Source organism: Solea solea, chromosome 6 (assembly GCF_958295425.1).
Source record: "Solea solea chromosome 6, fSolSol10.1, whole genome shotgun sequence".
Lineage (NCBI taxonomy): Eukaryota > Metazoa > Chordata > Actinopteri > Pleuronectiformes > Soleidae > Solea > Solea solea.
This window is the reverse complement of record NC_081139.1, coordinates 25,841,100-25,858,752: the sequence shown is the minus strand read 5'-3', so window position 1 is coordinate 25,858,752 and position 17,653 is coordinate 25,841,100. Positions and strand designations below refer to the sequence as shown.

General features: G+C 41.8%; 1 protein-coding gene across 2 annotated transcripts in view; it reads right to left on the bottom strand.

Annotated features, from left to right (window-relative positions):
- Positions 1-17,653, bottom strand: part of slc2a9l2 (solute carrier family 2 member 9, like 2) — a 126,165-nt gene that overhangs the window by 55,685 nt on the left and 52,827 nt on the right. For both annotated transcript variants that reach the window (XM_058632609.1, XM_058632610.1), the window contains exons 10-11: positions 9,953-10,054; positions 8,601-8,676 (exon numbers count right to left, since the gene is read on the bottom strand). In XM_058632609.1, coding sequence (XP_058488592.1) covers positions 8,601-8,676; positions 9,953-10,054 — 178 coding nt within the window. The remainder of the gene's footprint in view (positions 1-8,600; positions 8,677-9,952; positions 10,055-17,653) is intronic.

The window sequence follows — 17,653 nt, the reverse complement described above, 5'->3', positions numbered from 1 at the left end:
GGATGCTCCTCACTTGCTTTGGTGATTGGCAGATGAGTGGATTTCCTTCAGCAGTTGGCAAGCTCCACTTGTCAGTCATCTGACTGAAACCATCTCACACTCTGCTGTGAAGCCATGTCTCACCTACTGCTCCAGCAGAAGCTCATGCCAATTAAAAGTCATGCATATGGCGCGTGTCAAAAACACAGCTTGCAAGCATGGGAACGTGAGAATTAAGTGTATTAGGTGCAACAGGACAAGTGGGAGTGACCAATGAATCGGGAATAGGACACAATTGCACTGCTGCAGTGAAAAAATGTCAGCAGTGATTTTTATATCACTGCAATTTAGTGATTCTTCACTCACTACCTGCAGTATGTTTAGAATATCAATACCTCTCAGAGGCTAGACTCATTTTATGTTAATTCTAAAGGATTTTAGAAAGAAAGTCTATAGAAATGTGTCAATTCACTCCAGCAGCATGAGCTTCATGGCTTTTGTCCATCGGTGTAATCCTCTTGTTTCAGTATTCAGTAAGTATTTGAACACATTTACAATAATTGTAAATAAATATAGATTAAATATGTGTTTTCAAAAAATCCTATTTTGGAGTTTATGATAAAAAAAACTTTTGAAAATTTTGTGTGGACAGCCCCTGAAGCGGTTCTCAATGACTTTGAATGGCCCAAGCCGCACTATGGTTCTGACCGGATGTTAGTTGTTAGTTGTGACACGTCCCTGAGCAAACACCCTTGATCAGTAACAGGTATCAGAATTGTATTTATAGACTGTAAACACCTTGAAAAGGTGAACATATAGAGACAGTGGCATTTGTTGGATTTGCTGAGGCTGATTCTGAGCGCTGAATCACTCAGGGCGCACGTTTAGTGTTCTAGTTCGCTGTTTCATGCACAGTATGTTCAATGCATGAATCGCACAATGTACACATACCATTTTCCTCACAGTGAGAGGGCCTGAGAGGTCTCAGGCCACTGTCTTTGTTATAGTTTAAATGTGTCTGACTCATCACAGTGGCTTTGCCGAGTCTCTACACTTTCCTCCCACCATGGGCCGAGTTTGTGCTTACAGGGAAACTGTTAAAACAGTGGGGACTTGACGTTTATGTGTATTTATGTTTAGCTCAGGGGACACACAGGGTTTCCATCACTGAGTGACTGACTGTTTTGCAGGGAACGGTCACTTTTTCCCCGCCCACTGCCCGCTGTCAAACTTGAGTCGCAACAGAGCTCAGCTCACCTCAGCTGAACTGTGAGATGAACGAATCCTGTTAGCGAGCGATTCAGTTCAGTTCGTTCACCCACACGATCCGTTCTTTCGGACATTTGATGGGGCTGTCTGGCAGGAGGAAAAGAGGGAGCCCACAGAGAAGGTTCGTGGATGTTGTGAAGAAGGACATGAGGACAGTTGGTACGAGAAGAGGACACCAAGGAGAGAATGGAGACAGGAGAAGCCAAAAAAGAGAAGATAATAGTAACTTAGACTGAGATTATTTTCAAATGACAATAAACAATTGGCCTTCAATTTTCCTGCTGTGTATGTTTTTTTATTTTGATCCAATTGTCCCCACTAACTACTCTGGTATATGTTGTAAATAGGGTAAGTCTACAAAATTGCCTGATGGATGGCATGACTGTGGCCTGGGATGGAGTCAAATTCCTGGCCTGATTGATTTCACTTTGCCCCTGGTATCATCCATCATCAGTTGACGGGTGTGACCACCTACAATACAACTCTCAGGAGCAGAGGCCTTTCACAGTGCTCATCTAGCCTGAGGTCATTCTCTTTCTTGTCACAGGACTGCTCCATATGCCTCTGAAGATAAATGTAACGCAGTGAAATAGGTGATGAGTGACTGAGACTGCGCATTAAAACAATTCACCCAGTGTGAAACATTTCACCATGTCACATTGAGACATCTCATTTTGAAGCATTTGTGCTGTATGTGGGCTCATGCAGATACTGAGCTGGTGAACAGCTATAAATAGCTGGGAGTGGTTGTGGATGATAAATTAAAGTGTGCTTTGATGCTCACGTTGCCTCCACAACAAAAAAAAGTTCAGCAACGGCTCTATTTCTTGAGGAAAATGTCTTTTAATGTCCGCTCAGAGACGATGACCCTCTTTTATAGAAGTTTTATTGAATCGGTTTTTATGTTCTGTATTGTTGCTTGGTATGGAAACCTGACCTTGGCCAATAGAAACAGGCTTGGTAACCTTGTTAAAGTGGCTGGTGAGGTTACAGGGAGGAGTCAAGTCTAGCTTCTTTGATTTTGTATTGTGCAGATCACCCTCTCCAGTCTGAATTTGTGCTGTTGCCGTCAGCGGAAGGTGCCTACTCTTCGGACTAAGAGCTTTGGGAAAATAAAGATACCTTGACCTTGACATGTGCACTGTAAACCTTTTATCATTGGGAGATAAAACAGCTAATCACTTATTTAGTAGATAAAACATAAACCCTGTTGATTATTGCTGAGTGGAAGGGAGTCAACAGCGAGGACAGCAATAATTGGCCAAATATATGTATGCAGTGAAGATTTCAATCAATTCTGTCTAGCCATAAATCTCAGACTGTGATGCCATAATTTACTTCTGGACAGAGTGTAAAAAACAAGAATAGCAACACCGTGTCTGAGCTCATAAGCAAACACGCTCACATCTTTTGATATTTTTAAAATGACTTATAACCTTGTTGTGCTGAACATACTTGATTTTAAAGGTACAGAACACTGGATTTTTGTGGGGCATCATTGCAATCATTGCGGCTAAGGTGAATAGGCACATGAGCCCTGAAAGGAACCAGGGAAGCAAAGCACCAACTAATGGTCGACAGGGCAGTCTCGGAAGGACTGCAAGACCAAAACCACCAACCTGTGCAATGCATGATTGACTACAAGAAACAGGGCCTGCCATGCACCTGGATACTGGAATGCTGAACGCTGTAAAATGTCATCACAACTGAGAATTTGATGGGACTGTGGAAGATGACTCAGGAGGCCAACTCAAAGTGAGCATCAAATGTGGAATATACCAAGAAAATGCTCTGTCCCCTCTACTGTTCTTCACAGGCCTGGACACCCTCAGCCAGATCGTGACAAAGAGTGGCTTCAGGTACCAATTCCAAAGTGGGGCACCCAGCAGCCACTGCCTCGACGTGGACGACACCAAGAGAGAGTGAGACATTGACCCACTGATCCATCACACCAGGATCTACATGGATGTCATTCAGACTTGATAAATGTAGCTGGATGATATCAAAAAGTGGGAACTGAGGGAGTGGAACTCCCTGAAGGCAACATGACAGTTATATCTTCGGGTCCCACAGTCAAATGGGAACCACGAAGAAGCTGCAAGGTGATCAGCCAAAGCCAAATACCTATACTGCGGGAAACAAGTCCTCCAGAGTCAGCTAAATGGTCGTAACAAGATCCAAGCCATCAATACCTACACCCTGCCAGTAATAAGAGAACAATTGGCATATTTCACTTTTTACACATTTCTCTGTCGTTATATGTTCTTGTATGCTTTTTTTTTCTATAAAACTAAAATTCATTAAAGAGATTGTTTAAAACAATAATTGCCATAATTACCTGGCTGAAGGTAACGTCAAGGCAAGAAGCTACTCCCCATGCACGGAGGTTTTCATCATTTCAAGTCCAGCACCTTGAGACTGTATAGTTTTGATTCGGATGGTGTTTATAGATATGACTCCAAAAGAGGAGCTGTTAACAATACTGCCTATGAAAGAACACATGCAGGGACAGCCTAATTTAGAGCTGCAAGGTAAAGACAAAACTGTGGTGGCAGTGCCATGATTTGGGGAATTTCCAAAACCTCGTGTCTGAGCTGGATTGATTGACAAATGTCTGTCAAACTCTGACAAACGCTTTAAAAACGTTGCTTTACTCGAGCCAGTCGCTACTTTCATGTGCTACCTAGTTAGGGAAGATGTTGCGTTTGATTCACTCTTATCAAAAATTGCAACGCTGTTTCACCTGAACTGAGATTTTGACTGCATTATTCAGCTCCACTTATTTATAAGTTGCTATTCTCTAGATCTGGTATACAGAGACTCAGCTCATGAAAGCAGCAACTTTTACATTTTTCTTAAAGTTTGTACCTTTCTGCTGTGAAAACCAAAATGTATAATCGCTTCATTATCAAAAAATCTACATGAGCTGATTTCCATTTTGGCACTGGGAGAGTCAAATTCACCCTAGACCCCTGCAACTTTCCAATTTTTGCTGGAGCGTTGAGCCAGATTTTAATCTAACTCATTTCACTCTAGCCTGTATTCATTTTCATGACAAAGTGCAAAAGCCCAGTCTGTCACAATGTGTTAGAGGAGAAGAAAATTCAACTGGCTATGCTCTTCAAAAGGAGAATGAGGAAATTAAAGTGTATGCCCAATTGGTCATTTGTCCTTCAGCGGTTATACTGAGGAAACTGCACGCTTGGAAACTTGTGAAAGACCAACTACCTTAATCTATACATCGAAAAAACACAGACAAAATCCACTTATAGTGCAGAGTGTTCATCCTGCCAGAGCTACAGCACTGATCACTGTGTAGAGAGCAGCAAATCACTCTCTGCAATGCAAATAGATGCAGCACACATCATATTAGCACACACATTAGTACATTACATCATTGAGTAAACACAATCATTTCTAATAATTTGGCCGTGTATGTTGGACTATGTGATTATCTATTAGTAAAGGACTTGGTGCAAAGTTGTTAAAAATGAATACAAGTATAATAAATGCCATGGGGATACACTCAGCCCAACTCAAAACCAAAGAACACAGGATATAGTCCTCATCACATATGATAGTTTTTCCTTGAGAAAATAAGATGTAATTGGACCACCAAACAAGAGGCCATGTTCCATTTGTTTGTGTGGTTCCAGCAGCGCGGACAAGAACACCAACAGAGACCCAATTCATCTGCCTGGTAAGCGGAGGCAGCAGCATCGTGGCTGTGTAAAGAGAACTGACACCATTGCATTTTTAATGTCCAAAATAAAACAAAATAAACAAGAGAGAGTGATGTTGCTTGGGAATGCAGTCCAAAGGAAAATCAACTCTGTGTTCATCTCTGACTATGAGTTAGTAGCTCATAAACTTAAAAAAGAAAGAAAGAAGAAAACAAACAAACAGAACTGGAATGTAAAGTGAGAAACAGAAATCAATGGAACACTGCTGCAACGAGGCAACACGGACAGAAAAATACATTCAGTCCATATTTGTGTCCATTATTTTGTCAATCCATGGAGTCGATGTTTGTAGTCATCCTCCGAACAAACCAAATATTTCAATTTGCTGTCATGAAGCTCAATGAGACCAGAACATATTCACACTTAAGACGCTGAAATCACAGAATGTTGCAGCCCCATAAGCAACGATTGAGAAAGAAGGAATATATGACAGACTTTGCCTTTTAATGAATGAGGCACAGTGTTTAAGAAATGCTAACTGTCATTACACCTGCAGCTGCTGAAAGCCGCTTTTCTCCAGGTTTGGTTTTTACCACTCCTTAAAGGCTCATGCCGAAGCTCAGTGGCACACACACATCAGCGGTTTGTTATCATTCCAGACGTTAATCTGTCGCAATATGCGTCTGCAAACATGGCATGGTCTGTACAAAGAGACTGCACATGGTGGAAACTTTATCATGCGATGCAATTATCATGGGAGGAAAGTGGGAAGAGATGTGTCAAAACTGCAGATGAAAGCACACATGTGACTGACAATTATCCATCTTTATAAAGCAGGTGTAATCCACGTGTGTGTGTGTGTGTGTGATTGGCTGTGGAAACTTGAAGTATGGCAGCAGTTCTCGCAGAGCAGGGAAACAAGCCGACAGGATTTCACCACACGGATTTCCTGATCAGTTTTTTTCTTGAAGGTGGCAACTCCACGATAAATCAAGGAAGGAACTCTCTAAGGCAGGAGTTGTTTGAATTGCTATGTCACTTTTTTATCCAAAATTCAGAATTCCATTTGAACTTGAAGGAGGTTCAAATTTAAACCTTAAAAACCTTTTCCAGGTCAAAATATACACGATTTTTAGACTCCCATCAAAAGGAAATGTTAAGTACAGTTTGGCTTTGGATCCATTTTGAATGCCCTCTTTGAACAATCCCAATATCTTTGAAGGAACATTATGTCACATGATATGAGTTTGAATGTTTTTCATTCATTGTCTATTATTACAACCTCAGCTATTACAATAATTAGTTGAAAAATGGTAGTTGTAGGTGAAAAGATCATTTATTCATTCATTTCTAAACAGAGACAGATGGAGCCTTCTGTCCATATTTGACCTTTGTTTGTTTTGGATCCAAAACCTTAGAAGAAGACACATGTGAATAAGGACATTTGTCCATATGTCTGTCTGAGTTGTGACCAGTGTGGGTTTATGATTACGCAGAACACATTTGTAATTTACGATATTATTCTGAAAACTATACAGATATATAAACTGTCCCTAAAATTGTGATATGACTCTACATTACATATTGGTAAGAAACAACATTGTTGTATGTTGGTGATGGAAACAACATGTGAAATATCAATGATTATTTCCATTCACGATTAGCCTGGGTGAACTCAGCCGAGTCTGTCTGATCAAAGACTGCATACACTTCAGGAAAAGGGAACCAATCACAAACCCTTGGTGCTTCATGCAATGATAACAGAGGCGCGATGTGTGGCAGCTTACTGAAGCAGCTGTCTTTTGATTTGGCTGTGACCCCAGCAAAGAGTTGAGAGAAATCCATCACTGCTAGAAAACTACAACAGGCAGATTTGTTGTCTGATTGTTTGTAGGGCTATCCGGTGACGTACAGAGGCATTTCGGTCTATGTTGTCTATGTGTCACGCCTCTTGTAAGTGGGAGGTGACTGCACCCTTTCCACACTCATACTCAATAAAGGCATTCTGGTGTTAGCAAGGCTAATTCATGATAATCCCACTAAAAGAAATTCACCATGATCAATTTAGTTCACCCTTTCAAAAAATCTAGGTCATCAAAAGCTCATCGTCATTATCGGTCAGTTTTGAAATGATAAACGTCGGCATGGTCTTGAGCAGAGACCCCTTGTGGCCCCTCGTGGCCCCTCGTTTTGTCCGCTCGCCCACTCACACTCCAGGGCAGCGAGGGGCATTGTTTGTCACAGCAGGCCATAAATCATCACTTTGCTCTGGAAATAAACCAGACATGATCTGGTGTCCCTCAACAATTACCACAGAAATGCAGCTTAAAAAAAGGTCTCGGATGGCAAATTAGTAGCAGTGGTGTAAATATAGATTATTCTTTCACTTTTTGAAATCCCTTGTTCTCTCGATTCAAATACCTTGACATTTAAGGCACATGAGAGGAGTGGAGCTGGAACAAGTGAAGCACAAAGACAATGGCATCAGCATCACTTTATCTCTTCACTCTATCTCGCTCCAGTTTCGCTCACAGCAGCGTCTGAAGCATGTGTGGTGAGGAGGAGGAGGAGGAGGAGGAGGAGGAGGAGGGAGCACCTGCGCTCTCACAGCTCCGAGGGGACGAAACCTTTTCAAGGACTTTTAAAGACATTCTTTCATTTATTTGTAGCCACAGTATTAACACTAATCAACACATGAAACCGAAATCTATGGTGCATTTAAAAGACTGTTCAAAGACTTCTGTATTTAGTTTTTCTGTCTTTTATGAAGCGCAGTTTCAAAGAGACTGTTTATTAACAACCAGTTGTGGGTTTTTTTGTGTGGGGGGGGCAGGTTTTGGTCTCCATGAGGACTTACTGGTCCTGACAAGGTCAGTGTTTATGCCATAAAACGTAACATAAAGGCGACTGTTGCACAGCGGTGGATGGAGTCGTCTTTCAACTGGAAGGTTGTGGGTTTGATTCCTGGCTCGGCTAGTTTTACAGGCCGATGTGGGAAAGTGGGCAAGACACTTCACCCCCCGATGCTCCTGATCCATTTACCATTTACAAATATAAGTCCACACACACAATCTAACAAGCATGATGTTTATCACTTGCTACTAAAAGTCACGCACCTCCTGAAAGGTGAATGTGAAAACACCTGAACACTGATTTTTCATGCACGGGAGGTGGTGAACGATGCAACTAGAGCAGGGAATGGTAATCCCAGAGTGGTGCTGTATGCAGAGCGGGCTTCTTCATCTCTTGTGGATACCCGCACAAAATGTGTTGTATGATAACTCCGTGGAGACACCGTTATTCATAAGCTGTGTACAGTATGTAAATGTGCGATGACAGCCTCAGCCTCACCTTCAAACTCAAAGTCAGCCTCCCTCCAGGATTCACCCATGGAGTCCCATGGTACAACACTTTCCACTGTGACTCTAATTACTGACACACCAGTTAGAGGCCAGGTCCTGTTGTTTCATTCGTTTTTTACAGCTCTGTGTCCCTTTACACAGAACTCACACCGTTTTTAACATCTATTGTACATCACTGAACCAAACCACTTGAGACCTGAGCGACTTTGCCGAGTCATCAGTCTGAATGAAGTGCAACAGTGAGGAATAGAAAATAGAAGGAAGACAAAGTCATTGACATGGTATTAATGTAAGTCAGTAGTTTTACCTGGACCAGAGCAGAAGGACGCGATCACGATCAGTATGCAGACGTAACTGAGGTAAGGCATCCATGACGCACTGTCCTGAAGGAAAGAACAGGGACAGCAACACAAGGTCACAATGCACCTTATATTTTATATCGCCTCGGATTAAACTGCAGAAATAAAGTCTAATCAATGTATTTATATATAATTAATGTTTGTTCATGCACCCTAAAAAAATTGCTAAAATGTAACCATTACTTTTACTTTAAAATGTATTTGACAGAAGATAGATACACTCACTATTTTTGGAATGTTTCGCTCAAGGTATGTGAGAAAGGACTAATAATTCTTATCAACTGAACAGTGTATAACTATCACTGATTCCAACTCAATACTGTAAATCTTTCATAATCACTCAGAAAATGGAGTAGGATGAGTGACGTACTTAACGAGCGGTATAAGCTATAAGATGTGGCTATAAGCAGCACTGTGGCGACAGTTGAACTTACTCATGACTTTACACTGCATTATATGGATGAGGATTTTGGTGATTATGTCACACTTCATTCCACCAGTCAGCTCACACACAGAGGGACAATCAAAGTTGTGTTAATTCCCTCAGAAGTCGTTACCTTCTCCAGTCCAGCTGAAGACCCGTCACATGGGAGCAGTTTGATTCAAGCACGGAGGACCAATCTTCACCTGACACTAAAATACTATCCCCTGCACACCCTCACGCGACTGTATGGCCAGCTAAGGTTATCATTCCACCTTTCACTGGGGCAACAGAGGCATTGCTGACAAAGGCTAACGAGCTGGCACTGTGCTGAATAACACGCGGGGCACAACAGATGCTGCCTGTGACATCCCTGTGTTTCATCCTGTGTTCCTTTGTTCCTGTGATCTTGTCTTGTTTTAGAGCTAGAGAATTCTTCTTATTTAGTAATGTTATAAGTAATGTTAGGTAATGTTAGGGGATTTCTTATCTGCGAGAAACGTACTTTCAATTCCTCTGTATGTCTAGTATATTATTATAATAATAATAACATAATAAATGACCAACACGCAATGCATTCTGGGGGGTAAAGGCAAAATGTCGGTAGTCCGGTTGTTCAAGCTTGTGGGACTGATTCCCCTTTAATTGTTCTATTTATTGGGTTATTACTTTTTACTGGTTTGTATCATACTTTTACTATTTTACCTTTGACATTTAAACATTTTAACAGTGTATGTTTTGTTTGTAGAGGTTTATTAATTGCCCATTTGGCATCAGCTAAGTCTAACCCTGACCCAGTGAAGCCCTCTGTGTTACTGTGAAAGGTCTTCACTCAGTGTCCAGACTGAGGTCAGAGAAGAAGCAGATGGAGTGACTTACCTGGAAAGTGAGGAACACTGTGAGGAGACTGAAGAACACAGCCATGGCAGAGAAACCAAATATGAGGAGAAGCTTCCGTCCCAGCCGTTCAATCACTAAGCCCTGCATGAAGAAAGGACAAAAGCACAGTCATTGGAGAGTCATTTCCAGGGTGATTTTTTTGCCAGTGGTGTAACATCCCAGACATATTTCAAAAGGTTTCTCGTTGCATAGCACTTTGAATGTCAGTCAGCCAGTGTGTCCACTTCCTCTGTCCAGAAAGAAATTTCTTTCAGACATTCATTCTCCCCAGAACATGAAGTCCCATCCCTACTTACTGTGCTGTGTGCACCTCCTGCATCAAGCATCACCTTGACAAATGGATATTCTCTCTTTATGGAAACATGGCAGCCAGCAGGGACAGAGGGACAATCTGATTGCAGCCACTTAACACGAGGCTTATCACTTTATCTTGCTGCTAGACAGCCTTTTCTTTTCTATTGTATTGTGTTCCACTAAAGACAAGGAATAATTCTGCTGGAACTAACAGTGTATTGGGAGGAGAGATGTGAAGAAGCCCTGCAGGGATAAGGGATGGCAGACATGGCTGAGTGCAGAGGTTTTCCTGCCAGGTTGGTGTGGCAGCTGTTGTCAGATCTGGGCTTTGATGAACTTGATGAGTAAGAGACAAGCAGAGTGAAGAATGGGGGAGGAGGCAGGATTAGTCTCCTGCTGGTTATGGAATAAGCGAGAGGAGGGGAACAGTGTCGTGGGTGAGGATCCAAACACTCCTGATGATGTCCGCTTTTGGCCGAAAGCTGCGCGTACCTCATGGTATGTGGAGATTGCACCTTGACTGGTGTATGTTACAAGCAAGAAAGTCAAGTTTGCAAATATTGCTTCCTATGCTGCACTGAAAAGCCCAAATAGAAAATCAGCCTTTTTAGCGTGCAGTAACACAGGAGCTGCTGGTCGTCTACTGCTGCCTTGTTTGGTAGGTTTGCATCATTTAGGTGATTCAGGAAGAAGGATTTCAAACACCAATGGCGTATTTCCACCGGCCCATACTTGCCTCGCCTCGGCACGACGCGATTAGGTTGCATCTCCACTACAAAAACAAGTACCTACTTAACGTGGGCATAGATGTTGGAGATTAACCCACGTTTTTAGGATTGTTAAATCGTTTTAAGTGATCTACAGTTTGGCGCTGTTAGGCTTGATTTGTGTGCGGTACGTCCCTTCCTGTGACGGCACTCTATGTGACTAATCATCGCGTAGTTACCTACTCAGCACGCTTTTGGAACCTCGCCGGAGCAGGTACTAAAAATAATACCTGGTACCAGGTATTATGCTAGTGGAAACGTTACTTAAACCGTGCCATGGCGAGGCGTGGCGAGTAGTGTTGGTGGAAATACGCCATAAATGTTTGAACTTTGCGATGATGTGTATCAACACCTCTTCTGTACTGTCATGTAAAATCATTCACTTACTCTGAGGACTTAAGGGTTTAGAAAACAACACAATCTTGAATTTCCAATCAAATTACTGCGCTCCACAGTCCAAAAACTAATTTAAAACCAAGGATTGGGTTTAAGAGAACACTGTTTATCAATATACAGTATATTTACCTGACGGGTCAAGCCACCAGCCAATTCTACTGGAATAAGGGGAAGCACACTCTATACATAATACATCATATGGGAAACACATACGAATATACAGAGAGACTTACTCATACACACAGGGATACATGTTAGCTCATCAATAATTCCACAGGCAATCCTTGGTTCAGTGTGGGGCATGAGCTGGAGACCTGACTCATTCACAGCCACAGACAAAGCCCCAAGTTTAGCTCCACACCACAGCTGCCGCACATCTCCCGTCATGGCTTAAAGGCGTCAATGTATTTATGGGATTCAGTGGAATTCATGAGTTTGTCACTGGTGTATTAGCAGCATGTGTCCCGGAACTCAGAGGCTGTCCAGTGGAGCATGACACATTTTTACACATGTGTATATGCAGAGGTGCTGGATAAGGAAACAAGATCATAACTGTTCTGTTCCACATTTAACGTCAGCTGTTGTTTTCATATTTAGCAAAAGTTTCCCACTGACAGCAGGTGATAACCCCTGAACGAGTCTAACTTTGATCCAGTAAAATCATTAGAAATTCTCCACCAGCTCTTTAAAGTCTCTGAAAATAGCCTGAATGTGAATGAGCCTGTGTGTCAGAGAGTGTGTGTGTGTGTGTGTGTGTGTGTGTTGGTGCGCACATGCCGTGTAGGAACGTATATGCTACAACCGCTCACAGATGGGACCTGGACACAGTTACTGTGTATGCTCTCAATCTGAGAATCATACATTCAACAATATAGGGCTGGACGCATGTTTCAGACAGTGTTCGAAGCTAAAGTGTAGGTTTTTTTTAAGTGTTCTCCATCTTCAACTTCCTGATTAACTTCCCTTGTCTTACTGAGTCCATGATTTACCTGACCTCAGTGTCCTGATCTTGTTTCTACAGCTTCTTGAAGCTCAGTATGCAAACAAACATTGGCTCTACCCACATTAAGTCAATGCATGAACCAGTGAAGAGGGAAACACAGTGGAGAGAGTGGAATGTGAAGACCTCTGTTCAACACCAATCCTCATATAGTCATGTGCAGATAATCATATTTGTACAGCATGAAACAACAACTTCCACAGATAGGATTCCACTACTCAGTCATCATGAACACCTACAAACCTATCAGCAAATGATCATCTGTAATTACAGCAGCTGCTTTTTCTTCTTCTTTTTTTTTCCCTATTATTACAAACTGAGATGCGTCCATTTTTCTATGAGGTCAGTTTTTCCAAAGGGCTGCAGCATGCAACGGCACAGCTGGATATCTGTGATTTAATGAGAGATGACACACACGCCGCGCTTCTTGTACATTAGCCAGTCGTGTAGTGACAAGAGTCCCGCAATGAAAAGGCGATGGGGCCAGCAGGACACAAGAAAAACGGGCGTGAGGTCAGCAGAGTATTCTGCATTAAGAAGACTTACATGACGTCATTTTTGTTTTTCTTCAAATCTTACAGCTGAATTAGAATCAGAATCAACGGAAAAGAATGAGAACATGAGATAAACCAAGCTGGAGAAAGAGCTGAATGAGTACATCTGTGGCTGACGATAACGGATGCATTTGGACTTAATGAGATGAAAAAATCAACAGCATATGAGCAGATGCGAGCAGACATGAACAGATCAGTCACTGTGGGCGGCAGCAAATGTGCTGAAGAAGGTTGTAATCATCACAACACAGTGTGATGTCATGCCACTCATTTCAAAGGGAGGATCGCAGCTGAAACATAGACTTTCTCACTCTCATTGCCTTCATTATGCTAACCTTAACCATAACCAGTTAATGCCTAAACTTATAGTGTAAATTAACACCTAAACTACTTTTCTAGTTACACAAAGTATTAAAATGACACATGCTGTGATAAAAACTGGGGCATCTACTGCCTCTCTGGTCAAACACCAGCAACTGTGATCTGATTGTATTCATTTTTAATTGGCTTATGCAGTGTAGTGTCACCACAATCATTTCACACATCCAAAATCTCCTAATAGTCACACTACAGAATTTAGAGGTTTATTTAAATTCATGAATTCAGGTGAATAAGAAATGTTCTCCATCATCAGGTAAAAATATGAATTAAATACAGTTTGATATAATTGCTATTGTGCTTACTATGGCCATGGAGGAAGAACAGGATGACAATATTCATTTTTTCTGTCCAAGCAGCAAGTAGAATTTGATAATTTAACCCGGTTTCATTAGGACAATTTTGTGTACCTGCAGCAAAAATGATTGCAAGTGATTAGAAATACTTGTGTTGATAAGTCCATATCGTGCTGATGATACGCACACACACACACGTACGTAATGGCATGTTTGAAAGTGTCAGCAAACTAAATGAGGTCACATGACACATGATGTCCACTATGCCGCCAAGACACTGACATTTGTTGAAGGCACATTCCCGCTGCTATTACAATAAGCGAAACATTGTTCTTGTAAATGACCGACCTTCCCCATCCATGCCATTTATTTCCCACATTTTCTGCGCTGGTGTAACACACATACTATTTTTAAACCCACCCAGCGCTTCCAGTTTACACAACTCTCCTGTGGGAGGGAACTGGAGCACCTGAATCCAAACCACACGAACACAAACTCAGCACACATGGAGCCTGTTAACTGGGTCAGGTTTGAGCCCAGGTGACAGAGCCAGGGGGACTCACGAAAGGCATTTCACCTTGTGTTATATAATCAAAATGTCCAGCTGAATAAAGACGTTGTTGCTTGTATTTTCTAAGTTCAATATTTCATCATTTATAAAAGATTATTTTTTGTTTACACATTGTTTTCCTATTGAGATGAATTTGATAACAGAGAAACATCCTTCAAACTTCAACATGTTCAGCTGAATTGGGACATTATTCATTGTTTTTCAGAGACAATGTCTGCACTTCACAGGCACTTGTTTTATTTCTCACCACTTACTGCTTCCACATACTTCAACACAGGAACATCATTTGAACTTCAAATAAGTGGACATTTTCGTCTCTCAATTCAGAAAAATTATTCTACAAGTTAACATCAACCAAGCCCTGGAGGTGACAGACAGATTTTTTTTTTTAAAGAGATAATAAGTTGCACTTACTATTATTATCTCTGCTTTATAACTCGCACACACACTTTCAATTTCCGTAGCCAGATAGTAAAGCGTGCACGGCGCTGTCCCGCTGCTACCTGAAAGTGCCTGTGTATTCTTCTTTAAAAGGCTTTAAAGAAAATTCCATCCATGTCACCTCCAGGGCTCCGTATACATCAGTGTGTATTGCATGGTCGGTTTAACACTAGAGTGGATGACATCACATAGAAATAAACTAAACAAAGTCACACAATCCTTTTTTTCTTAGACCACCTTTCGCTTTGATTACATCACATTTGCTGTGGCATCACTGTGCCAAGATCTTTTATTCATGACTGAGTTGGATCACTGTGCTCAGTCTTCTCTGTCACATCCCACTGATTCTCAGGCCATATCCTCACAATCTCTGTATTTGTTATATTTCATTTTTTATTTGTTATTTTAAAAAACTTTGGCATCGTTGGAATCCCCCAAAATGACTCAAAATGCTGCAGTACATATGCCAGGCCTGTATGTGGCACTGTGTGCAGACCATCACTAACCCTGTAGTGTTCATTCAAGAAAAAACTGTTAAATAGGTTTTGTTTTGGGGTTGCGGTAGATCAGCGGTCTAGTCTACATGCCGATGTGTCCTTGGGCAAGTCACTTAACCCCACGTTGTTCCTGACTGCAGTGTGTGAATGGGCATAATGCTGTGTTCACACCCAGCACGATTTGTCGCGCCTGTCACGCCGCGGGATGATTTTGTACTATGACGTGACAGGTGTCAGGACTTCACATGCCGTGTCACTCAGATTTAAAATAGTAGAGGGCACACATTGACCAGACATTAATGTAGTTAGCAGAAGGAGAATCAGTGAAGCAGCATCTGAGCTGCACCTTTGCCGTGGCATAGGATGGCGACAGAGGACAGTGTGTTCTGTGGCCCACAATTAAAACGTCCTCTGATGTTAGTTTAGAGTGCCCAATTAGCCTAATCTGCAACCTAATCCGGAGAGAACATGGAAATTCCACACAGAAAGGCCCTCAGTGAGGGTTTATGTCTCAGAACCGGGTTCCAAACAGGGGACCTTCTTGCTGCGAGGCAACAATGCTACCCACAGTACCGCTGTGTGGTGCTGCTCCCTCTCTCAGAGATCTGTGTACAACAAACTAATGACCTTGTGACAGACGTGCAAAAATGCCACAAGCAACGCTAGCATCACGTTAACACGCTGCTAAAAACAGAGGGTGTGAAATTAGCCTGGGATATGATAACACGTTCTGTAGCTCTGCTCCAAAGACAAACTTTGCCTGCATGCAGAGTTCAAGGCTGTTGCAATTAAAACATAAAAGTTGTACCAATTACAAGAAAAAAATGCAAAGTGTCCCTTCATGGTATGTTAACTTTCAACTGTGGCCTGTTTGCATGATTCTGATATTTGTTTAATTACATTTTCTGTAATGATGCTGCACAGTGACAGGACTGGGTGGCATCACAGCTACATGTATCACTGGATACTGTATGTATATATATACTGTATATGTACATATATATATATATATATACATATATATATATATATACATATATATATATATATATATATAAATATATATATATGTATACACTGTATATACTGTTATCTATATACTTATCTAACACTTTAACCTTCAACCAGAGGGTGATAGGTGGGTGGGCCACACTGAGACAAACAACCATTCACTCTCACATTCAAAGTCAATTTAGAGTGACCAATTTACCTAATCCCCATATTGCATGTTTTTGGATTGTGGGAGGATGCCGGAGCAAACACACACACACACACGCACAGACACACACTCACATGCACACACGTACACACACACACACACACACACACACACACACACACACTTTGTGCTGTAAAGGCAAGAGTGCTAACCACTACACCAACCGTGTGGCCCACTTTTTGGTGATAAAAATCATGCTGACGATAGACTTGATGGACTAGTCACGCAGCCACAGCATGCAAGTGATGGGTGAGTGGGATACAATTGACATGATGTGCAGCAGAGTGACAGTATATGTTAAATTCACTGTTGAATGGACAGATAATACAGATCTACATACAGTATGAGTGGTGGGCTGCTGACTAAGAAGAAGTGATGCTAGAGAAATGAAATGCAGCTTGTATTAAATGCAACCTACTGTGGTACGAGCTGCATTGTTTCCTTCCAGATAAACCCACATGTAAGAGCTACTTGACAAGAGGGACAAAGGGAAGACGTTGTCCTGCCACAGTCACCACCCAAGACAACATTGATGGTGTTCACCACAGTGTGATGGACGACAATGTTGTAAACATCTCCCCTGAGGGAGCGGAGAACATTCTGCACGACAAACTCGGCATGTTGACAGTTTGTGTTCGGTTGGTGCCGCAGCTTTAGAGCCCTGAACAAAAGCACACCAGGCTGGTCATGTCGCAGGAGAACTTGTCATGTTTTGAAGCAGATCCAGCTGGTTTTCATGAACGTTGCCTCACCCAGGATGAGTGATGGCTCCACCACTTTGAACCAGAGACAAAAAGACAGTCCATGCAGTGGAAATAGCTGCTGTTTTTAGGACTTTTTTAACTCTTAGGATGAGAGCTTCTATGCCACGGGCATTCAACTCCCTGATGGAAGAAGTATATAAACCACAGGGGAGACTATGTTAAACTATATGAACAATAATAATTATAACACATCATGTCATAAACGTTTACATTTCCACACAGTTATGGAGAACTGTAGACAGCCTTCAGCTTCTGTCTTGCAATAATCATAGTGCTTATGTTGATGATGAGCTGTCTTTGGTGCATCTGATGCCACAGTACTGGCCACTAAACTGCAAAACTGAAGAAATAGAACTTTGCTTTCTTTACAAAGTGTCAGTGAATATACAGGGATGGGCAGGATGTGCTGTATCCTTTCCCTTCGTCATCTGGAAAATATGTAAAATCCCTGAATAACATACATGCATGTTGGCAGCTCTGCAAGTGCATTTTAATGTCATTTT